The sequence below is a fragment of the Balaenoptera acutorostrata genome, chromosome 14, assembly GCF_949987535.1.
Source record: "Balaenoptera acutorostrata chromosome 14, mBalAcu1.1, whole genome shotgun sequence".
Taxonomy (NCBI): Eukaryota; Metazoa; Chordata; class Mammalia; order Artiodactyla; family Balaenopteridae; genus Balaenoptera; species Balaenoptera acutorostrata.
The window spans coordinates 60,067,475-60,094,918 of NC_080077.1; the positions used below are offsets into that span (position 1 = coordinate 60,067,475).

At 41.9% G+C, this 27,444-nt stretch overlaps 1 protein-coding gene across 1 annotated transcript; it reads left to right on the forward strand.

The window, feature by feature from the left end:
• On the forward strand, positions 1-26,845 carry MCHR2 (melanin concentrating hormone receptor 2; the record flags this gene model as incomplete). Its single annotated transcript, XM_007169713.3, is given in 5 exon segments — positions 1-176; positions 10,292-10,501; positions 14,761-14,955; positions 17,179-17,297; positions 26,538-26,845. Coding segments are annotated over 5 exon segments (1,008 nt in total), but the record flags the coding sequence as incomplete, so codon positions are not given.
• Positions 26,846-27,444: the final 599 nt, after the last annotated feature.

Genomic DNA, 27,444 nt, shown 5'->3' on the forward strand with positions numbered 1-27,444 from the left:
TTACTTCACTCGTCCTGTTGTAACACCTCTGCTGAACTTTTGAACAAATCCTGGAATCCAGAGTTTGCTTATCAAACCCTCAGCATGGTGGATACAGCCATCCTCCCTTCCATGGTTGGGATTATCTGTTCAATGGGGCTGGTTGGCAACATCCTCATTGTATTCACTATAATAAGGTAAGGGCTTCTTTTTCTTTTCCGTAATTTAGGGGCATGCTATACTCCTTCAATGAGTCCTTTTCCCCCTGTAGGATTTTTCTTAATGAAATCAGGTTTTGGAAATATTTGCTTAAGATAATTAAAGAAGTTCTACAGATATTTTCATCGTGTATTAAGTAACATCTGAGTTGCAGATGTCAAAATGACAGTGCTTACTGTTGAGTCAGTGAATTTTCAGAGCAGTGATTCTCATTTTTAGTTACATATTAGAATCACCACAGGGACTTCCCTCGTGGTCCAGTGGCTGAGAACCTGCCTTCCAATGCAGGGGACACGGGTTCGATCCCTGGTGGGGGAACAAAGATCCCACATGCCGCAGGGCAATTAAGTCCGTGCGCCACAACTACTGAGCCCACGCGCCACAACTACTGAGCCCGTGCACCACAACTAGAGAGAAGCCCACGCACCGCAACAAAAGATCCCACATGCCCCTAATGCAGCCAAAAATAAACAAATATTTAAAAATTTTAAAAAAAGAATCACCACAGAGCTTTTAAAAATCCTAATACAGAGTTTCACCCCAGACCAATTAACTCAGAATCTCTGGCAGTGGAGCCCAGGCAAGAACTGAAACTGCAAGGCAACCATTTTATTTTCCTGCAATAAGAGCTACCCTAAGAGGCTGACCTGGCCTGACTGGTAAAAGAGACTCTTTTGCACTCACTTAGACAAGAGAGATACTCTACCTGATCTACTGCCAGAGATTCAGGCAGTCATACGTGGTGGGCTGCTCCCCTCAATATGGACCACCCAGTGCAGGCCAAACTGAGAGGCACCTGCTCCCTAGTACCTCTCGCCTCTGCTTCATGTCCCCCACCTCATTCAGCTAATTTCCTGCTTCCTCTCAAACCTAGAGCCTAAGGTTTAACTTGGAGCATAAGAACAGATTACAGTCAGCCCTCAGTACCCATGGGCTCTGTATCCATGGGTTCCACATCTGGGGATTCAAGCCATCATCAAAAATATGTGGCAAAAAATTCCAGAAAGCTCCAAAAAGCAAAGCTTGAATTTACCATGCCCTGGCAGCTATTTCCATAGCATTTCCATTGTATTTACAACTAATTACAGAGTATTTACATAGTATTAGGTATTATAAGTAATCTAGAGATGATTTAAAATATTAGGGAGAATGTGTATAGGTTATATGCAAACACTACATCATTTTATATAAGGAACTTGAGCATCTGTGGATGTTGGTATGGGTGGGGGGCAGCTGTCCTGAACCGATCCTTCATGGATACTGAGGGACCATTGTACTTGTCCTCTACTGGCTTGACAAAATGAATTTAGAGTTAGTGTACACAGGCCCCATCACTACATGATACCTTTGCTATCCCGATTATTTTCACATTTAAGGTTTACTTGTTTTAATATATATAAGGTGTTAAAAAAAATTTTTGTCCTAGTCTCCGATCATACTTACAGCCACGATTTTAAAAGATTTTTGTCCATATTTATAAATTATAAAACACATTCTAGGGGCTTCCCTGGTGGCGCAGTGGTTGGGGGTCTGCCTGCCAATGCAGGGGACACGGGTTCGAGCTCTGGTCTGGGAGGATCCCACATGCCGCGGAGCAACTGGGCCCATGAGTCACAACTACTGAGCCTGCGCGTCTGGAGCCTGTGCTCCGCAACAAGAGAGGCCATGACAGTTAGAGGCCCGCGCACCGCGATGAAGAGTGGCCCCTGCTTGCCACAACTACAGAAAGCCCTCGCACAGCAACGAAGACCCAACACAGCCAAAAATAAATAAATAAATTTATTAAAAAAAAAAAAAACACATTCTAAATTACTACCAAAAAGGTGTTTTCAGCATTATATTAACACATAACTACAACAAACTTTTGTGTAGCATATTACACTTACAGAGCACAGTTGTAAACTCATTTACTCCTCAAAATGGCAATACTCATTTGAGGAAAGAGGCTCAGGAGAGAAAATAATTTGTCTAGCATCACACAGCTGGTAAGTAACAGTCCTAGCACTTGAACTCAGATCCCATGATTCTAAATCCCAGGCTATATCCTCCACAATAATAACATCAAACAAATCATCAAAACTAGAAAGATGGTTGGATTTACCATGTGGATGGAAGAATCCTCACAGGACCAATTAAAAACAGGAGCAGCCCTCGGGAGAGTGACAGGATGACACTCAGTATCCCTGAGAAAGCTCATCACTGGTCACTTTCCCCAGCTGGCTTCTCAAATTTTTATTGTCATTATCTCTGTAGTTAAGTGTAGTATATCAATGGGATTTTTTTTTTTTTAAGGATTTTCTTATTTATTTATTTATTTATTTATTTATTTATTTATTTTTGGCTGTGTTGGGTCTTCGGTTCGTGCGAGGGCTTTCTCCAGTTGCGGCAAGCGGGGGCCACTCTTCATCGCGGTGCAGGGACCGCTCTTCATCGCGGTGCGCGGGCCTTTCTCTATCGCGGCCCCTCCCGTCGCGGGGCACAGGCTCCAGACGCGCAGGCTCAGCAATTGTGGCTCACGGGCCCAGCTGCTCCGCGGCATGTGGGATCCTCCCAGACCAGGGCTCGAACCCGTGTCCCCTGCATTAGCAGGCAGATTCTCAACCACTGCGCCACCAGGGAAGCCCATCAATGGGATTTTTTTATGACATTCATAACTGAAGATTTATTTGGTATACTGGAATTCTACTCTTAATGAATTCAGACATTCCTTACTGTGTCCTGTAAAACCATTTGTGAATATCATGCATTTAAAATTATTTTTTAAGTGCTAGAAACAGTTCCACTCAATATGTATTACTAAATACCTATTGCATGCCCAGAACTATTCTAAGCGTTATGTAAATACCAAAGAAATATGGCAGCATCTGACTCTAAAAAGTTCGTGGTTTACTGGAGAAGACAAGATTTAAATACATTAACTCATTTGAAAAATAATACAAGATATTAAAAACAAGTGGGTGAAAAAAAGGTGGTTCAAATAACAAGTTCCAGGAAGGGAGATGAAAGTAATCAAATATTCTCAGAAAGCCTCAGGAGGCATAATGTGAAGTAGAAAGTTAAGTCAGAGACCTGGGAATGTTTCCAGCTCACCCTGTTTGTCTGTTGCACCTGCTCACTTCTCCTTCCATCTTTCTCTCTTGCCCCTCAGTATTTTTGCTGTCCCCTCCTAAAGATACAAGCAGTGTGCCTCATGCCTGAGAGCTTTGGTCCCACTGTTGAGAAACCAAGTCCTTAGAAGGTGTAGCCCTCCAGAAATGGTTGCATTTTTACAGACACCTTTTATATGCAAAGACTCTTCAGCGTGAAATTCAGGCCCTGTGACAGGCTGTTGAAATATTTGGAGCCAGAGAAACTTCTTGGTCCCCCTCAAGTTACACCAATAGACAGTGGCCTGATTCCACCCACTCATATGGAGACAAAGCTTGAAAAAAAAAAGAAACGTGGAATGTGAATTCTTCTAAAAGTCAATACTGAGCTATAATTCCCCGAAACAGAGTCTCAACATAAAGCAGATAGTCATTAAACTGGAAAAAAAAAAAGAGAGAAAACCTGAGCCATAATACTGACAAATTTACTTGCAATGATTGTGAAAAATCTGCTACTTCTTCATACCATTACAATTTTATAGATAATAAGTGAGAAGATATATACGTTAATGGAGCTTTTAAGATGAATCGTTTAATCTTTCAAAAAACATCTGAAGCAACTTAATTTTTATTTTTATTGCTAGGATGTTGATATTTTTCTTTGCAAATTACTCTTCAAAAATTTATTAATCTCTCAAAAGTCATTTGAAAGTAAATTAGTTTTAATTTTTTTCAGCTTGGGATTTATCTAACAGTTTTTTTAATTGCTCTCTAAAAAATTTAAGACAATTTATATTAATATTTTTATCATGCCTTGCCATGATCTTTTATTTGTTACCTTCTTAACAGACAGATGGCTCAAACTATGAAGACTACATTAAAAATAAGGAGAACTAGATACGTTTAAAGAAGATTTAGGACTTTCCCATTTATGATAAATACTTGTATCAAAAGAGAATGAATAGAACAATAGTAAGATCATTAGTGATGCTGGAAAGCAAGAAATGAACTAACTTCTGACTTTGCCAAAGGAAGACTACAAAAATCTATGAAAAAATAGATTTACGGAAGATGGAGCTTCCAGAATAAGGTGTCCTATGTGGCTTTTTTTTTTTTTTAAAGAATCGATTTGTGCATTAGGAGGGTGACTATAAAGTAGTGAAGCCAGATCATTACTACTCAATTATACTTTAAATTCACAGCAGGTCAAAAGGAAGCCAGATTTTAAAATGTAGCAGGAAAACTGGGCCAATTAAAACATAAAATTTTCCGCTTTTGTTCTTGGGAGAGAGACTTATGAACTCAGCCCCATTACTCAACTATTCTCCACGGCCACAGTGGGTCCTGGGAAACTCCTTCAATAAAGGCGATGATGTTTCTCTCCGTCGGTCCCCCACCCCCATGTTTTGAACACATCTTTCTCCTGTCTACTGACAGACGGCTTTGAGTGGGCAGAGACTCTCTAAAGGATGCCTTGACTCCCTATAAACAAAACGTTCCCATTCTTTCATTCCCCGCCCTCAACTGGCTGTCAAGTCAACTAATTTACACTAAATCATGAATTACTGAAACATCTTACTTTTTAACCCCCCACCATGGTGTATACATTTTATACAGAGATTCCAAGAAGAAGAGTGAGTGTTCCTGAAGGAATACTAATGGTCTAATGATGGAACACCAGTTGCTAAGACAGAGATGGGAAATGCTTAGAACAAGGCCTCTTCTTTTTTCCCACTCAGCTTAGTGCTCCCTCTGACCCAGCCCTCTACCATTCTCAGGGTGCCAGCTGGAGTTGGAGTTGACCCACACCCTTGCTGTACACAAACCCTATGCTTGAGATGGTACAAAACCTCCCAGTCACGTCTGTTCAAATGAACTGGAAAGTTGATTGGAGACCTTTGTTGCTATGGTCCAATGCACCAAGACAGCTCTGGAGTATAAAGGGGTTGAATGTCTTCCCCAAGGACACAATAAGTGAGGGCACAGAAATGAAACTAGAATTTCCAATTAAGTTCTCTTTATATATCTTACACTGTGTATCTAGAGCAGGGTTGGCAAATACGTCACTCTACTCTAAACTCTCCCACCCTTGGCAGTCATGTCTAATCACACAGGTCTGTCCTTTAGTAGTGCCTGTGTGATGACTCACAATTCTTCTCAGCACAGCGCTTTACGAAATCACTACTAATCCATTGGTGTTGCCGCATGCTGACCTTAAACAAATGAACTACCAGTTATTTCTGAAGCAGAAATGGGTTTACTCAGGATCAGCAAAGTATTGCAATTTGGGATCTGCAACTATGGCAAACCACATGCAAGTGCCACCCAACAGAGAGAGGAGGATTCTTTTACAGAGGGGGAAAAGGAAGTTGGGAGGGCTATAGTAAACAGAGTCCATTGAAGAAATTGAGAGTTCAGAATATAGTGGCTTGTCACTGGCTGAGTGGTGACAGTCTCTCATTGGCTAAGCTCCTGCCAGGCAAGAAGTCTTTCTTCTGTTGAGCTCTTGCTATCGTAGGGCATGAGAGCTCCCCGCTTCTGGCCTCCCGACTCCATTTTAATTGAGGTTTCTGTTTATTAATTTTTACACTCACAATAGGAATATAATTTAACTAGAGTTAAATGCCAAACAGGGACTCTTGAGGCGACCCAGAGATAAACAAAATTAGGAAGGTACTACCATGTCCTACCACCATCCTCTGCCCCAACACCACCACCCTTCTCCTGGCCCTGAGCTGAATGGAGGAAAAAAAAAGTGGTTTTACAGATCTTGGAAGTTTGGGCTGCCTGGTGGGAGCTGTAGCCACAGTGGGATCTGGGACCATGGAGCGGGAACTGCAGGAGGAAGGTGGGCGGGATGCAGTCACCAGAGATGCCAACAGCAGAGAGGGGAAGGAAATACCCTGGCCTCTCCTCTCATCTTCCCCTCCAATTTCCCTCCAATAGTGCTTCCTATTGGCCAAAACAAAACGAAAGCCAGTTGGCAAGAAGACCTAGGAACAAAGTGCAGAAGGGTGAAAAGTGGGCTTGAGAGTAGGCCGATTAGCAAGGCATCATCCTGATTGTGTGGCGTTATATATATATTTTTTTTAGTTTTATTTAATCCATTGCATATATTGTTGTTTCTGATTGCAAAAGGTAAACATGTTTTTAATAGAATCTTTTTAAACATTAAAAAATACAAAGAATAAAGTCGAAATCAGTCATACTACTATTACCAAGTGGATAGTCACTTGGATTACTGTGACATATTATTTCAGCATGTTTTTAAACAAACGTCTAAATAAATTTGGGGTCATACTACCTACATAGTTGATTTTTTTTTTTTTTTACTTAATAAGTACTTTCCCATTTGATTAAATATTCTTCCAAAGTATGATTTGTAACAACTCTATCATTTATTGTATGGGATTGTGGTATACCTTAATTTATCATAGCATTAGATATGGCCATATTAACCATATGAAAAACACGTTAGCTGAAATGATCACTGATTTACATATTTTTTTAATGTTTGGTTCATGAGAGACAGAAATCTAATGAAGTCTGGCAACATGAAATCTGAAGATAAATTAGACCTAAGAAAAGAATGCAAGTGGTATAGTTAGAAATTTTAGCATTTCTATTTAATTATTTTAAATTTCTATGCAGTCACTTTCAGTTTAAAAAAGTAATAATAAATATAATGTGGGGCTTCCCTGGTGGCGCAGTGGTTGAGAATCTGCCTGCCGATGCAGGGGACGTGGGTTCGGACCCTGGTCTGGGAGAATCCCACATGCCGCGGAGCAGCTGGGCCCGTTAGCCACAATTGCTGAGCCTGCACGTCTGGAGCCTGTGCTCCACAACAAGAGAGGCCGCGATGGTGAGAGGCCCGCGCACCGCGATGAAGAGTGGCCCCCACTTGCCGCAACTAGAGAAAACCCTCGCGCAGAAACGAAGACCCAACACAGCCATAAATAAATAAATAAATAAATAAATAAATAAAACCCTACTTAAAAAAAAAAAATATATATATATATATAATGTGTTATTTTTATTACCCTAGTACCTTATGCCCAGATAAATATATCATTTGCTTCAGAATTCTCTTTTGCTATACAGAGTATCATGTAGAAACACTTTTATTTAATTGTTTTGTATTTCCAGTTAATGGCATGCACTGTCCTCAACAAAGGAATTTCCATAATTCATTAACAGTAAATGATGGGTGCCTACCTGGAGGAGAGCAAGGGCCATGGATCTAATTGCTGCAGTTAGGACCTAAGCAACCACTTGTGGTTTATACCCCAATTCAAATGGAAATAACATCTACTTAATAGGCAAAGATTTATAGGGTTTTTTATTATTGTGTTTTTGCTTTGTTTTTTTTTTATTTATTTTTATTTATTTTTGGCTGTGCTGGGTCTTCGTTGTGCACAGGCTTTCTCTAGGTCTGGCGAGCGGGGGTTACTCTTTGTTGCAGTGCGCGGGCTTCTCACTGCAGTGGCTTCTCTTTTTGTGGAGCATGGGCTCTAGGCGCACAGGCTTTGGTAGTTGTGGCACACAGGCTCAGTAGTTGTGGCGCACAGACTTAGTTGCTCCATGGCATGTGGGATCTTCCTGGACCAGGGCTCGAACCTGAGTCCCCTGCATTGGCAGGCGGATTCTTAACCACTGCGCCACCAGGGAAGTCCCTTTGCTTCTATTTTTGTTTTTTAGCATGGAACTCCTTCCAGCTGACCTCTAATATCAGTTCCTCTCCCCTGAGCCCTCTCCATCTCCTACTCCCAATGGTCTGGTGAGGACAAGGATTAGAGACCAAGGACAGTCATTTAGCATCTCTTTTGGTTGACATGACCTTTTTCTCAAGTCTCTTCTCCTTCTTGGTCTTTCTGATATGAGCCACCAACGTCCTGGGGACAAGGAACCAACCTGCTGTATTAGTGGCATCAACAATGCCCAAAGTGTGGTTGCTGAATAAGGACTCACACCAGTAACTCCCCCATATAGTGTGTGCTGCCAGGGCCTGGGTAAAATATCCTGGCCCCGACTGACCCCTCACACGAGCCTTTGATGGCTTAAATATGAAGTTCACAGGCTGTAGAATTTGCAGTCCCTGAATAATGAAGACACACACTAGCTTCCAAACAACAGAGCAATAGACCTGGATCCAGGGTGAACTAATAATTGTGGCACAATCTTAGGGCTAATTCTTATGTGCTACTTAAATTCTTATCTATCCTCAATACAGATGTCACTTCTGCCAAGAAATTTGCCTTGACTGCCCCCAGGGGAGGGGGTAGAGGCCCATTTTTATGTGCTCCTTGTGCTTTCTCTAGCTTTCTTTCATCACATTATAATGTGATCATTTATTACACATGTCTAGACTATATAAGCTCCTTGATGTTAGAGTTTCTAGGTGATTTAGCTTTGCAGCCCAAAGCACAATATTATGCCTGACATATAATTGGTGCTCAATGTTTGTTGAATTAATAAATAGCATCTCCCAGATAAAGATGATACCTGTTTATTATTGAATGCCCCAACTCTTTGAAGATAGGGAGCAACTGAATTTTAAATTAAATTTCTGCTCTCAGAAAATTATTTTGCCTTCACTTCCCCCAACAGGTGACAGGAGATGTTTTTCAGTGCCCTCCACCAATTCACTAGTTTCAGATTTCTACTCCACACTCTGGATTTCAGGGTCTTAATTAATAGTCTTTTCTATTGAGTTAAATTTTATTGGAATATTTCTAAGTTATGGTTGAAATTTGTTTTAACAATGGCCTCAGTTAGGATTTGAACTTACAGCTTCAGTGGGGGAAAAAATGCATTGCAAGATGGAAACATTTATTTTCCCTATTCAGCTATATTTGGTGCTAGGGATAGGTAAAGACAAAGTCTTTTGCCTGAGTGAGTTTAGAGTTGGTATAATTTGTTGCTATGTAGAAATTACTTCAGAACTTAGTGGCTTAAAACAATCAACATTTGTTATCTCACACAGTTTTTTGTTTGTTTGTTTTTTTAATTTTTATTTATTTATTTTTGGCTGCATTGGGTCTTTGCTGCAGCACGCGGGCCCTCCCCAGTTGCAGCGAGCGAGGCCACTCTTCACTGCGGTGCGCAGGCCTCTCATCGTGGCGGCCCCTCTTTGTTGCAGTGCACAGGATCCAGGTGCGCGGGCTCAGTAGTTGTGGCACACGGGCTCAGTAGTTGTGGCTCGCGGGCTCTAGAGTGCAGGCTCAGTAGTTGTGGCGCACGGGCTCAGCTGCTCCGCGGCATGTAGGATCTTCCTGGACCAGGCCTCGAACCCATGTCCCCTGCATTGGTAGGTGGACTCCCAACCACTGCGCCACCAGGGAAGTCCCTCTCACACAGTTTTGAGGGTCAGGAATCCAAGAGCAGCTTAGCTGGGTGGTTCTGACTCAGGGTCTCTCAAAAAGTTGCAGTCGAGCTGTCTGTCCATCTTTAGAGGACTATCTAAAGGCTTGGCTAGGGCTGGAGCATCTACTCCAAGGGAGCTCACTCAGAGGTCTGGCAGGTTGGTACTGGTTGTTGGCAGGAGGCCTCAGTTCCTTTCCACATGGACCTCTTCACGGTGCTGTTGAGTAACCTCACAAGACGGCACCTGGCTTCCCCCAGAGAAAGTGATACAAGAGAGAGCAAGGAGAAAACCCCACCATGCCTTTATGTCCAAATTTTGAATGTCACACTGTCAATTCCACCACATCCTATTCGCTAGAAGTGAGTTACTACGTTCAAGCCACACTCAAAGGGAGGGAATTAGGCCCCCGCTCTTGAAAGCAATATCAAAGAACTTGTGGACATATTTTTAAACCACTGCAGTTAGTTATCAGACAAATAGTTCAAAACGTCTGAATATACACAAGCATTCATATGTGCATTTGTGACGGTTTCCTTTTAACTTTTAAAATTAATTTTAGCAATTGAAAATCTGTAAGAGATGGCATAAATTAAAGGTGTGTACTTTCAATGTCAATCCTCGGGTTTCCCTCCATTTCTTTCAGGTCCAGGAAAAAAACAATTCCTGACGTTTATATCTGCAACCTGGCTGTGGCTGATCTGGTCCACATCATGGGAATGCCTTTTCTTATTCACCAGTGGGCCCGGGGAGGAGAGTGGGTGTTTGGGGGGCCTCTCTGCACCATCATCACATCCCTGGATACCTGCAACCAGTTTGCCTGTAGTGCCATCATGACTGTAATGAGTGTGGACAGGTAAGTGAAGAGACTATGAAATATATTAACATACTTCAGAGGTGCCTGTACTTCCCCAAGGTCATCCCAACTTAAGCAACATCAGTGCCAGTTTGTAATAGCAAAGTTCCTCTTCCTTTGTTTGTTTCATTGTAGGACAGATGAGGTAATATTTTTCCAACTTTCACAGAGGTCAATTTTTTCATGGAAAACTTAAAACACTAAACATCTCCTTTTTCCCAATCATTTTTTTGATCTCAGTTTTATTTACAATTGACTGCAAGGAAAAAAAGACCATAAAATCATGAAATGTTGGAGACCAGAATGAAGGTCCCACCACCACCCATCATTCTTGCAAGAAGGAGGCAGAGGTCCTGAGAAGTGAGGGGATTTGCTAAAGGCACATAGAGAGTCAGTGGCAGAGCTGAGAACTGAAGTAGGTCTCCTCACTCCTTGTCTAGGGCTCTTTCTGGTAAGTTCAATGTCTCACACACCCTTGTTATCACCTAGCAGCTTAAAGGAATCAGTGGAGTAGTGGGCTCTTAAACAGCTATGAAGAGAAGTCAGAGTACTAGGAGGACCATCCTTTATACTCATCATTATGATTGATTAATGCAAATACTGCCATTTACATCATTAGAAATTTGTTGGACTGTATCCCAGAACATGCCAAAGCCCTATTCTCCACCCATGTAAGCTAATGTTATTCAAGGAGATAATGGTGATGGCCAGAGCCTGTGGAGCCAGTGACTGATGGAGCCCAGTTCAGAGGCAGGCTGTCCAACTCTGGCGATGGCAGGTAGCTGGCAACTACCTCACCATCTGGCTTCTTTAGGAAGCATGCAAGCTAGGATGGGCCCTGCATCGTCCAGATGCCAGGACCTCCACGCCAGCTCTTAGCAGCATTCCCCAAACAGAAACAAGCCCTGAAGACAACAGTAGAAAGCACAACAGAGCAACCCCCTTGAAATCTCTATCCACCTGCTTCCCACCCCAAGCCCCACCCAGCACACTTGGTCCCCCTTGCTCTGATCTACTTTTTCTTTCTCCCCTGCTTCGAATATATTACATATGTTAATATATTTCGTGTACAAAGATATGCAGGTGTGTTGTTTTTGTCTAGCTTTCCCTAGCCATCAAATGTAAATTCCACAAAGGCAGGGTCTTTGGTCACTACACTAGTGTCTGTGTAACAGTGCCTGGCACATGGGTGCTCAAAAACTACTGATGAATGAATGAGTGAATGTCAGTCTTGAGGGCTGTGTTAAATTTCCCTGAGTCCATCAAGGACTCTTTCCTGAGTTCTGCCTCTCTTACCCTTCCAAGTGGGCCTTTGGGGTCGGGAAGGGATGAGTAGTTCTTCAGATGGATAAACAAAGGAATAGCAGGGTTCATATAAATCATTCCCTGGATCATTATTATTCAGACATGAATAATGATGGTAATGTTTAATGCAGTTTTTATATCCTGCTGCTTTTCTACAAAAGAATTATCAAAATATGTAGAGTATACTTCTCAATTTATAATTAGCTTCACATTTTTTAATCTGCGCGCTGGGTAGGTCGATCTGGTTAGCTCAGCTGATGCCACCAATGCTGATGGTGTGTGGAGTAAAGCCTGGGGAGCTTACCAGGGTTCCAACACCAGAGCCCTGCGCGGGGCAGGAACCACTGCAGAAAAGCAACCTAAAGTATAGTCCTCACCATCGTGATCCCATTCTCAGAAGGAGAGAAGCTTCTTCATACCATGTACATACCATGAAGGCAGGAGAGTATCGGCTTTTTCTTTAAAGAGGGGAAACGGTACCCCTTCTGTAAACCGCTTACTGCAAATAAAGTGAAAGCACATTGTCTGCCTTAGAACAGACCACAGAACATTTCCTAATGTTCACAGGTTTTTTCTGAGTGTATGTGTGTGTGTGTGTGTGCATGTGTATCTTACACAACTGAATAGTGTGTATTTTTTTTTAACCTTATGGACACAGAATGCTAAAATTTTACTTTCAAATTAAGACACTCAGGCCTTTACCCTTCTCCCTGCCCTCACTTTAGAGGATCACGTGGCCAGAGACAAAGATTTTGTAAAACTGAACCTTTCCCCCAGCCCCTGGCATTTCTTGCAGTTCTAACTCTACTAAATTCACAAAAGTTCAACAAAATCTATAATTTTGTAAAACAGAAATGGAGTTTTCTCTGTAATGCAAGCACTAAATGTCAGTGCCACCAGTATGCCTTACTGTTTATACATTTGTTACTTGAATTGTCAATTTAATGGATCATAAATTTCAAGTGTTTCCCATAACTCTTTCATTTTTCTTTCTCTGATTAATTAATAACTGCAAGTGTGTGGAATATTTTAAGAGAGGGTTCCTACCTTTAAAGCAATACAAAAAAATTCTGTAAACATCCAAAATATTTGCCTCCAGGTGAAAGCTACCTAGACTTTCATTAGTGGTTACTTTCGTAAGTAAATTTTCTAGAACAACAACAAAGTCAGTAAGTAGGAGCCAAAATTCCCCATTCATTCATTTAACAAATATTTATTGAGCACAGACCATATGCCAAGAACGATGCCAGACACAGGAGATACAGCAGCATTAAACTAATAGCCAAGGCTCCTGCCTTCATGGGGCTCCCATTCCAGAGGTGTAGACAGACATTACACCGTGAAGAGTCACATGGGGAAACGTGTATTTCCACACAATGATACCTACTAGAAGGAAAAGTAGAGTTGCCCCACAATCCGCATTTATAGTCATGGGCCCTCGTATAGAGTGAGTGGTCAGGGGAAACTTCTCCGAGAGGGAGACCTAAATGGGGACTCAGAGGAAGAGAGGCACGTCCTGACAGGAGGGTAGAACAGCATGTACCTGACGCTGAAAGAGACAGAGTTTGAAGGAAGGCCAGGGAGAGACTGGCACAAACTTCAGCCTGAGTGACAGGGAGGGCCGGAGGGAGAAAGACATCAAGGGTCATGGTGAGAATTCTGAATTTTATCTAAAAGACAAAGAAAGACCATTGAAGGGTTTTCAGCTGGGGGGATGATGAGAGAAGATTCCCTAACCGATTGATGCCACGACTCCATCCTCTTTGATCCCAGACAGAATGATGGCAGGGCTGCTGTACGATCACGACCTCATTCCCTTCCTCAGCAGGAAGGGAAGGGAGGCTTCTCTCCTTAGCGACAGGTAACGCAGGTGCAGTGTGGGGAAGGAGAGGTGGCTGAGGCACCCGGGGTCACAAGCCTGTCCCTGCATGGCAAGGGGTCCCCCGAGTGCAAAACGTCCTACCTCTTGTGCAAAATTGAAAGAGCAAGGAGACAGAGAATTTGCCATTTTCATAAATCTTCATTAAGTAGCTCTACAAAATCTTGGAGAAAATTAAAGGACCACTGACCACATTTGACATTTATTTAATGTCTACTAATGCTGCTTTCCTACAACCCCCGACCCCCAGCAAAACTGTGCTTTCTCAAATACCTCCTCTGGATCTGAGCTCTCTTTTTCATGCTTTAGCTTTCAGCTGTGTCTGAAAAATTATTCTTGGATTTGCTGGAGGACCAAATATGTTTGATATATCAGGATTTCAAGTTTGATTGATGATTATCCTTTTTTCTGGATCAAAAAGAAAAGGAAAGAGAAAACCCCTTCTCCATGAAATTAGTCCACATCCCCCCTCCAGCCTACGTTTCCTGAGGAACTTGTATTGTCTGCTAGTCACGTTTGTTAATTCTGTGATTTCTGTGAACTGAGCCTCCAAGAGCCTGGGGAACTACCTCTAAAGGCATCTGAGCAAAATGTCTGTCCCAGGTGCCTGAATCTCATGCTGCTGGGGATTCTCCCACCAGCCAACGCACTTTCCTCCTTCCTGTCCTGCATCAGCCACCGTGCCCCCTGTCCCACATCGGTGCACCCTCCCTCCTGTCCTGCCCTCCTGGAGGAAATCCCCGTTCAGAGACAAAGTTTTCCAGAGCCTCCTGTGCAAGGGAAGCACCTCTGTAAAGAAAAAGTTTGAACGGCAGAATTTTACCATTTTCAGGGTCTTCATGTAAGTGACAGCTGTGTATCAGTGAGTGGTTTATTCAGACTTACGGGGTCAAGAATTGTTTTCTCTACAGGTACCAGCCAGCTCTTAAAAAAATATAACTTTCTTTCACACTGATAGAGGTGTGCTTCAGGGAGGATAATAATACTAATAATTTACTCTTGTCATGAACCTTTCATCCTTGGAGCTCAGTGCTTTTATTGATTGTTCCCAAACCCTTCTCAACCGGCTTTGCAGGTACTTGGCTCTCGTCCAACCGTTTTGACTGACGAGCTGGAGAACAAGGTACAAGATGATCCGCATCAATTTGGGCCTTTGGGCAGCTTCCTTTATTCTTGCGTTGCCTGTCTGGGTCTACTCGAAGGTCATCAGATTTAAAGACAGCGTTGAGAGTTGTGCTTTTGATTTAACATCCCCTGACGATGTACTCTGGTAGGTTGTTAAAACTTAAGAAAAATAAGAGTTGAATTAAGTCTTGAAGTGCTTCATCCTCTTTGTCAACACGTGAGCAACCGCGCAGAGTGTCCTTGGGGATACTCTTCGGGCCAGTCTCCCCACTTAGTTCTCTGCTTCCCACCATCAAGTTGATAGTTTGATTTTAAGGAGAGGGTAACCTTTACAAGAATATTTTGAGTTTAATCATGTAACCTCAGTGGGTGCAAATATATTTAAATATGGATTTTAAAGATCCACGGCAGCCAGATTCAATAGGAGCACAGCAACCAAGGGAGGGGCAGACTTTCCAAAAGGGTCTAGGAGTTATGAGACTCAAACCTTATCAATATGCAGCTGGAGTTTGGTTGAGTCGCGTCCCTCGAAAAGATATATCCAAGTTCTAACTCTCAGTGCTTGTGAATATGATCTTATTTAGAAACAGAGTCTTTGCCCATATAATTAAGTTGAGATGAGGTCTTACTGGATTAGGGTGGGCCCTAAATCCAATGATTGGTTCCTGATAAGGAGAGGGAGATTTGAAGAGACACAGAGAGGATGCATGTGAAGACAGAGGCAAAGACTGGAGTGATGTGTCTATAAGCCAAGGAACACCAAGGATTGCCAGAAACCACCAGAGGCTAGGAGAAAGGCCTGGAGCCCATACTCCCTCCCCAAAACCTCAAAAAGGAACCAAACTTGCCAACACCTTGATTTCAGACTTCCAGCTTCCAGAAATGTGAGAAAATACATTTCTGTTGTTTTAAGCCATCCAGTGTGTGGTAATTTGTTACAGCAGCTCTAGGAAACTAATACAGCAACCAACACAGTCATTTATTACATTTTAATTTGAAAAGAAAAATTAAGTCGAAATTTTTCTAATTGAAATTTTGAACACAGCATTAGAATCTCTGACTAAGATTTTTCAATCGCCTGCTAAGGGCCAGGTGCTGTGCTAGGTGCTTTTTACCTACATTATGGCAAGTCAGTCTGGCAGATCCCTTTTTCCCAGTCCACCACTTGTCAAATAGATGAGTCATTTCTGCATCACACAGACACAGTCTGAGAGGGATGGAGGTAGAGGCCCAGCAAGGCTACGAATCCAGCAACAAAAAAATCTCCAGAGGAGTGCAACATCGATACCATGATCGTTTATTCGTTATTTCTCACAACAGCACTGGCTCCACTCACAGACAGAAAGCGTCGGCTCATCTAAAGGTGAAATGATAGTTAATCACCGTGGGCTGATAAATTAACCTGCCCGCACCCGGTCTGAAAGGAGGGCAGGACCTGAAGCTCACTATATGACTACATGACTTTGGCCTGTGTCACATAAGCAGAGACTATTTGGCATCGACAGCTGTTTCTGCTCTTTTCGGTTGGTTATGGTAAGGGATATTCTGAGGTTCTGGCCTCTGTTGTTCCTGCCAGAATTAAATCCTTACGGTGAACGGAGACTGGGACTAGTGTGCTACGTTCAGAGACCCTCTGGCTCCGGAGCGCTCTCTCTGCCACCCCGCCCACACCCACCCAATGCCGGCTGTCTTCTTCCACACAAGGGTTTTGCCGGGAAGGAGGATACCCGGTGTCTGGGCAGAAACAGAGTTGGCCCACCCAAGGGCTCCCCCTGGCGGAGCACTGAGGAAATGACCAGCTGATTTGACAACAGGTCCTCTTCTGTGCACTTTGAGAGACCATCTGGAGTCTCAGTTACAAGCGTGGGCTCTGGAGCTGGCCTGAGTATCTGGGTTCAAATCTCACCTCTGCCACCTACTAGCTGAGTAACCTTGAGCAAGCCGCTCAACCCCGCTGTGCCTTAGTTTCCTCCTCCCTAACATGAAGATGCTAATGGCATTGTACTCCTGGGGATGCACAGATTCAATGGGTTAAAATATGTAAATCACCCTGAATAGTGCCTACTACATAACAAATGCCACCTGTTGCCTGTTGTTGTTAATAACACTAAATATAATGATAATAAGCATCCTCACCCACTCTGTAGTACTCAGTAGTATTGGCTACTGAGAAGAGCTGGCTAGAGAAGAGTCGTTGTCTATGAATAATGTAAAGCAGACCTTCTGTATGTGAAAGTACCCAGAGAGCCTTAACTTTTCCCCCAAGCACTTTTATTCTGGGCCCTGAAAAATCACAGAATCATAAACTGTAAAAGTCAGTTCCTAGCGTTGTGAATGTAACAGTCATGTCTTCTCTCTCATTTTACAGGTATACTCTGTATTTGACGATAACAACTTTCTTTTTCCCTTTGCCCTTGATTTTGGTGTGCTATATTTTAATTTTATGCTATACCTGGGAGATGTATCAACAGAATAAGGTTGCCAGATGGGTAAGTGTATGCCTTATTTTGTTTTATTTGTTAAAGGAACAATTCAGAGATCTAAGATATCTGCAATAGAAGCTTAAGCATTAGTCACTTGAAACATGCCAAGCTCAGACATATGGGCATTAATGTCTATATAAGGCATTTTCTGAAAATAAGTCATGTTCTGAAGCAGCTATTTGAGGATCTCTCAGTGATAAATATTGTAATCAGATGGGGGGGAAGATGGCGGAAGAGTAAGACGCGGAGATCACCTTCCTTCCCACAGATACAGTAGAAATACATCTACACGTGGAACTGCTCCTACAGAACACCCACTGAACGCTGGCAGAAAACTTCCGACCTCCAAAAAGGCAAGAAACTCCCCCCGTACTTGGGTAGGGCAAAAGAAAAAAGAAATAACAGAGACAAAAGAATAGGGACGGCACCTGCACCAGTGGGAGGGAGCTGTGAAGGAGGAAAGGTTTCCACGCACTAGGAAACCCCTTCGCGGGCGGAGACTGCGGGTGGCGGAGGGGGGAAGCTTTGGAGCCACGGAGGAGAGCGCAGCCACAGGGGTGCGGAGGGCAAAGCGGAGAGGTTCCCGCACAGAGGCTCGGCGCCGAGCAGCGCTCACCAGCCCGAGAGGCTTGTCTGCTCACCCGCCGGGGCGGGCGGGGCTGGGAGCTGAGGCTCGGGCTTCGGTGGGATCGCAGGGAGAGGACTGGGGTTGGCTTCGTGAACACAGCCTGAAGGGGTTGGCGCACCACAGCTAGCCGGGAGGGAGACCGGGAAAAGGTCTGCAGCAGCCGAAGAGGCAAGAGACTTTTTCTTCCCTCTTTGTTTCGCTGCGCGCAAGGAGAGGGGATTCAGAGCGCCGCCTAAACGAACTCCAGAGAAGGGCGCGAGCCGCGGCGATCAGCGCGGACCCCAGAGACGGGCGTGAGACGCTGGGGCTGCTGCTGCCGCCTCCAAAAAGCCTGTGTGTGAGCACAGGTCACTCTCCACACCTCCCCTCCCGGGAGCCTGTGCAGCCCGCCACTGCCAGGGTCCCGGGATCCGGGGACAACATCCCCGGGAGAACGCACTGCGCGCCTCAGGCTGCTGCAACGTCACACCGGCCTCTGACGCTGCAGGCTCGCCCCGCCTCCTCTGTACCCCTCCCTCCCCGCGGCCTGGGTGAGCCAGAGCCCCCGAAGCAGCTGCTCCTTTAACCCCGTCCTGTCTGGGCGGGGAACAGACGCCCTCAGGCGACCTACACGCAGAGGCGGGTCCAAATCCAAAGCTGAACCCCAGGAGCTGTGCGAACAGGGAAGAGAAGGGGAAATCTCTCCCAGCAGCCTCAGAAGCAGCGGATTAAAACTCCACAAACAACTTGATGAGCCTGCATCTGTTGAATACCTGAATAGACAACAAATCATCCCAAATTCAGGAGGTGGACTTTGGGAGCAGGAGATATTAATTTTTCCCCTTTTCCTTTTTTTTTTTTGTGAGTGTATATGTATATGCTTCTGGGTGAGATTTTGTCTGTATAGCTTTGCTTTACAATAGCTTTATTTTACTTCACTATATTATAGCCTCTTTCTTTCTTTCTTTCTATTTTTTCTCCCTTTTACTCTGAGCTGTGTGGACGAAAGGCTCTTGGTGCTCCAGCCAGGCATCAGGGCCGTGCCTCTGAGGTGGGAGAGCCAACTTCAGAACACTGGTCCACAAGAGACCTCCCAGCTCCACGTAATACCAAACGGCAAAAATCTCCCAGAGATCTCCATCTCAACATCAAGACCCAGCTTCACCCAACGACCAGCAAGCTACAGTGCTGGACACCCTATGCCAAACAACTAGCTAGACAGGAACACAACCCCATCCATTAGCAGAGAGGCTGCCTAAAATCATAATAAGGCCACAAACTCCCCAAAATACACCACCAGACGTGGACGTGCCCACCAGAAAGACAAGATCTAGCCTCAGCCACCAGAACTCAGGCACTAGTTCTCTCCACCAGGAAGCCTACACAACCCACTGAACCAACCTTAGCCACTGGGGACAGATACCAAAAACAACGGGAACTACGAACCTGCAGCCTGTGAAAAGGAGACCCCAAACACAGTAAGATAGGCAAAATGAGACGACAGAAAAACACACAGCAGATGAAGGAGCAGGCTCAAAACACACTGGACTTAACAAATGAAGAGGAAATAGGTAGTCTACCTGAAAAAGAATTCAGAATAATGATAGTAAGGATGATCCAAAATCTTGGAAATAGAATAGACAAAATGCAAGAAACATTTAACAAGGATGTAGAAGAACTAAAGAAGAACCAAGCAATGGTGAAGAACACAATAAATGAAATTAAAAATACTCTAGATGGGATCAATAGTAGAATAACTGAGGCAGAAGAAAGGATAAGTGACCTGGAAGATAAAATGGTGGAAATAACTACTACAGAGCAGGATAAAGAAAAAAGAATGAAAAGAACTGAGGACAGTCTCAGGGACCTCTGGGACAACATTAAACGCTCCAACATTCGAATTATAGGGGTACCAGAAGAAGAAGAGAAAAAGAAAGGGACTGAGAAAATTTTTGAAGAGATTATAGTTGAAAACTTCCCTAATATGGGAAAGGAAATAGTTAATCAAGTCCTGGAAGCACAGAGAGTCCCATACAGGATAAACCCAAGGAGGAACACGCCAAGACACATATTAATCAAACTGTCAAAAATTAAATATAAGGAAAACATATTAAAGGCAGCAAGGGAAAAAAAACAAATAACACACAAGGGAATCCCCATAAGGTTAACATCTGATCTCTCAGCAGAAACTCTGCAAGCCAGAAGGGAGTGGCAGGATATACTTAAAGTGATGAAGGAGAAGAACCTACAACCAAGATTACTCTACCCAGCAAGGATCTCATTCAGATTCGATGGAGAAATTAAAACCTTTACAGACAAGCAAAAGCTGAGAGAGTTCAGCACCACCAAACCAGCTTTACAACAAATGCTAAAGGAAATTCTGTAGGCAAGAAACACAAGAGAAGGAAAACACCTACAATAACAAACCCAATACATTTAAGAAAATGGGAATAGGAACATACATATCGATAATTACCTTGAATGTAAATGGATTAAATGCTCCCACCAAAAGACACAGGCTGGCTGAATGGATACAAAAACAAGACCCATATATATGCTGTCTACAAGAGACCCACTTCAGACCTAGGGACACATACAGACTGAAAGTGAGGGGATGGAAAAAGATATTCCATGCAAATGGAAAGCAAAAGAAAGCTGGAGTAGCAATTCTCATATCAGACAAAATAGACTTTAAAATAAAGACTATTACAAGAGACAAAGAAGGACACTATATAATGATCAAGGGATCGATCCAACAGGAAGGTATAACAATTGTAAATATTTATGCACCCAACATAGGAGCACCTCAATACATAAGGCAAATACTAACAGCCATAAAAGGGGAAATTGACAGCAACACAATCATAGTAGGGGACTTTAACACCCCACTTTCACCAATGGACAGATCATCCAAAATGAAAATAAATAAGGAAACACAAGCTTTAAATGATACATTAAACAATATGGACTTAATTGATATTTATAGGACATTCCACCCCAAAACAACAGAATACACATTTTTCTCAAGTGCTCATGGAACATTCTCCAGGATAGATCATATCTTGGGTCACAAATCAAGCCTTGGTAAATTTAAGAAAATTGAAATCGTATCAAGTACCTTTTCCGACCACAACGCTATGAGACTAGATATCAATTACAGGAAAAGATCTGTAAAAAATACAAACACATGGAGGCTACACAATACATTACTTAATAACGAAGTGATTACTGAAGAAATCAAAGGGGAAATCAAAAAATACCTAGAAACAAATGACAATGGAGACACGACGACCCAAAACCTATGGGACACAGCAAAAGCAGTGCTAAGAGGGAAGTTTATAGCAATACAAGCCTACCTCAAGAAACAGGCAACATCTCGAATAAACAACCTAACCTTGCACCTAAAGCAATTAGAGAAAGAAGAACAAAAAAACCCCAAAGCCAGCAGAAGGAAAGAAATTATAAAGATCAGGTCAGAAATAAATGAAAAAGAAATGAAGGAAACAATAGCAAAAATCAATGAAACTAAAAGCTGGTTCTTTGAGAAGATAAACAAAATTGATAAACCATTAGCCAGACTCATCAAGAGAAAAAGGGAGAAGACTCAGATCAATAGAATTAGAAATGAAAAAGGAGAAGTAACCACTGACACTGCAGAAATACAAAAGATCATGAGAGATTACTACAAGCAACTACATGCCAATAAAATGGACAACCTGGAAGAAATGGACAGATTCTTAGAAATGCACAAACTGCCGAGACTGAACCAGGAAGAAATAGAAAATATGAACAGACCAATCACAAGCACTGAAATTGAAAATGTGATTAAAAACCTTCCAACAAACAAAAGCCCAGGACCAGATGGCTTCACAGGCGAATTCTATCAAACATTTAGAGAAGAGCTAACACCTATCCTTCTCAAACTCTTCCAAAATATTGCAGAGGGAGGAACACTCCCAAACTCATTCTACGAGGCCACCATCACCCTGATACCAAAACCAGACAAAGATGTCACAAAGAAAGAAAACTACAGGCCAATATCACTGATGAACATAGATGCAAAAATCCTCAACAAAATACTAGCAAACAGAATCCAACAGCACATTAAAAGGATCATACACCATGATCAAGTGGGGTTTATCCCAGGAATGCAAGGATTCTTCAATATACGCAAATCAATCAATGTGATACACCATATTAACAAATTGAAGGAGAAAAACCATATGATCATCTCAATAGATGCAGAGAAAGCTTTTGACAAAATTCAACACCCATTTATGATAAAAGCCCTGCAGAAAGTAGGCATAGAGGGAACTTTCCTCAACATAATAAAGGCCATATATGACAAACCCACAGCCAACATTGTCCTCAATGGTGAAAAACTGAAACCATTTCCACTAAGATCAGGAACAAGACAAGGTTGCCCACTCTCACCACTATTATTCAACATAGTTTTGGAAGTGTTAGCCACAGCAATCAGAGAAGACAAAGAAATAAAAGGAATCCAAATCGGAAAAGAAGAAGTAAAGCTGTCACTATTTGCAGATGACATGATACTATACATAGAGAATCCTAAAGATGCTACCAGAAAACTCCTAGAGCTAATCAATGAATTTGGTAAAGTAGCAGGATACAAAATTAATGCACAGAAATCTCTTGCATTTCTATACACTAATGACAAAAAATCTGAAAGTGAAATTAAGAAAACACTCCCATTTACCATTGCAACAAAAAGAATAAAATATCTAGGAATAAACCTACCTAAGGAGACAAAAGACCTGTATGCAGAAAATTATAAGACACTGATGAAAGAAATTAAAGATGATACAAATAGATGGAGAGATATACCATGTTCCTGGATTGGAAGAATCAACATTGTGAAAATGACTCTACTACCCAAAGCAATCTACAGATTCAATGCAATCCCTATCAAACTACCACTGGCATTTTTCACAGAACTAGAACAAAAACTTTCACAATTTGTATGGAAACACAAAAGACCCCGAATAGCCAAAGCAATCTTGAGAACGAAAAATGGAGCTGGGGGAATCAGGCTCCCTGACTTCAGACTATATTACAAAGCTTCAGTAATCAAGACAGTTTGGTATTGGCACAAAAACAGAAATATAGATCAATGGAACAGGATAGAAAGCCCAGAGATAAACCCACACACATATGGTCAACTTATCTTTGATAAAGGAGGCAAGCATATACAGTGGAGAAAAGACAGCCTCTTCAATAAGTGGTGCTGGGAAAATTGGACAGGTACATGTAAAAGTATGAAACTAGAACACTCCCTGACACCATGCACAAAAATAAACTCAAAATGGATTAAAGACCTAAGTGTAAGGGCAGACACTATCAAACTCTTAGAGGAAAACATAGGCAGAACACTCTATGACATACATCACAGCAAGATTCTTTTTGACCCAGCTCCCAGAGAAATGGAAATAAGAACACAAATAAACAAATGGGACCTAATGAAACTTAAAAGCTTTTGCACAGCAAAGGAAACCATAAACAAGACCAAAAGACAACCCTCAGAATGGGAGAAAATATTTGCAAATGAAGCAACTGACAAAGGATTAATCTCCAAGATTTACAAGCAGCTCATGCAGCTCAATAACAAAAAAACGAACAACCCAATCCAAAAATGGGCAGAAGATCTAAATAGACATTTCTCCAAAGAAGATATACAGATGGCCTACAGACACATGAAAGAATGCTCAACATCATTAATCATTAGAGAAATGCAAATCAAAACTACAATGAGATATCATCTCACACCGGTCAGAATGGCCATCATCAAAAAATCTAGAAACAATAAATGCTGGAGAGGGTGTGGAGGAAAGGGAACACTCTTGCACTGTTGGTGGGAATGTAAATTGATACAGCCACTATGGAGAACAGTATGGAGGTTCCTTAAAAAACTACAAATAGAACTACCATACGACCCAGCAATCCCACTACTGGGCATATACCCTGAGAAAACCATAGGTCAAAAAGAGTCATGTACCAAAATGTTCATTGCAGCTCTATTTACAATAGCCAGGACATGGAAGCAACCTAAGTGTCCATCATCAGATGAATGGATAAAGAAGATGTGGCACATATATACAATGGAATATTACTCAGCCATAAAAAGAAATGAAATGGAGGTATTTGTAATGAGGTGGATGGAGTTAGAGTCTGTCATACAGAGTGAAGTAAGTCAGAAAGAGAAAAACAAATACAGTATGCTAACACATATATATGGAATCTAAGGAAAAAAAAAAAAAAAAAAAAAGGTCATGAAGAACCTAGTGGCAAGACGGGAATAAAGACACAGACCTACTAGAGAATGGACTTGAGGATATGGGGAGGGGGTGGGGTGAGATGTGACAGGGTAAGAGAGTGTCATGGACATATATACACTACCAAATGTAAAACAGATAACTAGTGGGAAGCAGCCGCATAGCACAGGGAGATCAGCTCGGTGCTTTGTGGCCGCCTAGGGGGGTGGGATGGGGAGGGTGGGAGGGGGGGAGATGCAAGAGGGAAGAGAGATGGGAACGTATTGTATATGTGTAGCTGATTCACTTTGTTGTAGAGCGGAAGCTAACACACTATTGTGGGGCAATTATACTTCAATAAAGATGTTTGAAAAAAAAAAATATATTGTAATCACTGATGTAATGGTTTCATAAAAATGTAAACAGAACTCAAGACTCTGTTTAAAGAATAATTTTGTATTTGTCATCAGCATTGTTAAATGTTTTATTTGTACATTTTGCAGAGTTGTGTACATATGTAAATATCCTAGATGTTGTGTATATTTTATAACCTTTTAATTTTTGTGGGGTTTTTTTTAGTGTAGGGGAGGAGGATCTCATTAATATTTGAATACTTAGAACAAGGTTAACTAGGACTAAATAAAACCAAAGACTTACCTAAAGACAATAAACTTGGGAAGGACCTTTAAAGATACTGGTCTCTAAAACTATATGAATAAATCTAAATTATTTTCCACTTGAAATTGTACATATCAAGTTGTTCAAATGAGTCAATCATTATACAACATGTTAGGTTAAAAAAGCATTATTAAAATTTGTCTTTAGAATAGATTATTGTATATTTTTGAGAAGACAAGATTGTGGGGTTTCCCCCCACACCATATGTAACACTGTGAAGATTTAAAAAAAAGAATATGTGAAAAATGTAACCACCATTAGTCAAAATTTGTGGCAAACCCTGGTACCAAAGGTTTAGGTGTTCTATTGGCCCATGACATTTTTTCTGACTTCTTTAAATTCTTTGGAATTATTACATTATAAAAGAGTGGCCTATTTAGAATGGGAAAGAGAAGCAACCACAGTTATAGACAAAAATTAGCTTCTAAATGTATCACGGGTTAGAAGGTTGAAATGGAATCATATGGAATATTATGACATCGACAGCTGGAGAGGACGCTTGAACCCTTTTAAAACAGTTCTCCAAATCAGATCACTTTGCTCCCAACACTTTTCTCAGAAATGCTAAGAGCATCTTATGAAACAAAGTTCATATTGTCCAGTTATCCCTAAAAATGCAGTAAGTTAGAGGAATGATGGTGCCTACTCTGATGAACTGCAGAAGAATCATTATCTTTAGAGTGATTTTCAGCTGCCATTTCCCAGTCTTATTCATTTGCTTCAGCCATGCCCCAGAGAAATTTCTAGTAAATGTCTAAATATGACATAACATGATGAAATTTGGGAAATTTGTTTTTTATTTTAGAATAATTTTAAATTTACATCAAACTTGCATAAATAGTACAGAGAGTTTCCATATACTCCTCACTCCAGTTTCCCCATTAACATCTTACCATGTTGCATTTGTCAAAACAAAGATAATGGCATTAGTACACTACTATTAACTAAACTCTACCCTATATTGGATCTCACTGGTTTTTCCATTAAAGTCCTCTTTCTGCTCCAGGATTCAATCCAGGGGACCACACTGCATTTAGTTGACACATCGCCACAGTCTCCTCTGGTCTGTGACAGTTTCTCACTCTTTCCTTGTTTTTCATAACCTTGATAGTCTTAAGTATTGTACTTAAGGAGTACTGGTCAGGTATCCTGTAGAATGTCCCCCAGTCTGGGTTTGTCTGATAATGTATCACGATTAGACTCTAAGGTTAAGGTAGTGTTTACGAGGTTTCTTCACTTCAAAATTACTACTTATCCCTTTCTCTATTCCATTATTTGGAAACGAGTCATTAAGTATAGCGCACCCTCAAGAGGGAACGAAGGAGGGTGAGAATTAAGCTCTGTTTCCTGGAAAGGGGAGTATCTACATATATTATTTGGAATTTTTCTGTAAAGAAGGTTTGTCACTTCTCTCCCATGTTATTCAATCATTTATATCAGTACAGATTCATATATCTTTGATACTTTGGATTATAATTCACTACTATGTTATTTCTTTTGTTTCTTGGGCAATTTTTCACAGGGCTGAAAAAGAGTATTTTCACAGTGCTCCAAATAAGTAGGAAGAAAAATGAGCTTCATAGTTCACTACATAGCCATTTTGAACTGTCCAAAAAGTTCTGGGACATTGTTGCCCCATAATTTCTATGGTTGTTTGTGTTCTGTCTCTCCAAACGTTTCCTCTACAGCTACAATCCCAGTGTTCCAAGGCAGAGAGTGATGAAGCTGACGAAGACGGTGCTGGTGCTGGTGGCGGTCTTTATCCTGAGTGCCGCCCCCTATCACGTGATACAACTGGTGAACTTACAGGCGGAGCAGCCCACGCTGGCTTTCTATGTGGGCTATTACCTCTCCATCTGTCTCAGCTATGCCGGCAGCAGCATCAACCCTTTCCTCTACATCCTGCTGAGTGGAAATTTCCAGAAACGCCTGCCTCAAGGGCAAAGGAGAGTGACAGAGAAGGAAATCAACAATATGGAAAGCACCTTGAAATAGAGCTTTAAGGAGAGTACATGGATCATCAAAAGTTTAGACAGTCTTGCCTATGTTATTGATGTTATTAAAAAGGATAGGCAAAACGGTGTGCTGGTGTCCATTCTTGTTGTGCCCTTGTGACTCTGGAACAGTGCTGTAACCATTCAAATGCAGTGAGTTTAATATGCTAACTTTAGTGAAACATAAAATATTTGTCTGTGTAGGCAGTAGGCAGTGGGATAGCTGAAGAGACCCGAGCTCCATGGTTGTGGATGTTATTTCAGCATCTTATAAACTAGTCACTGATGAATATGGCCATCCCTGACCATCGACTGAAAACTCACCAAGGAATCTGACCTTGCCATCTACACTGTGGCCTCACTGTAACAGTGCCCTTGAGGCTCCTAAGAGGGGACCACCTTACAATGAGATCTGAAGTATGGCCATTTTTTAATCTACAAAAATGTCAATTTCATAGGGTCTAATTTAATGCCTTCAATAATCAACTCCATCTGTTAGCATGACCATTAGCATGTATTGAACACATACAACATGTAAGATTACATGTAACAAACCTTCGAGGTAAGTATTACCCCAGTTTACTAAGGCTCAGAAAGGTT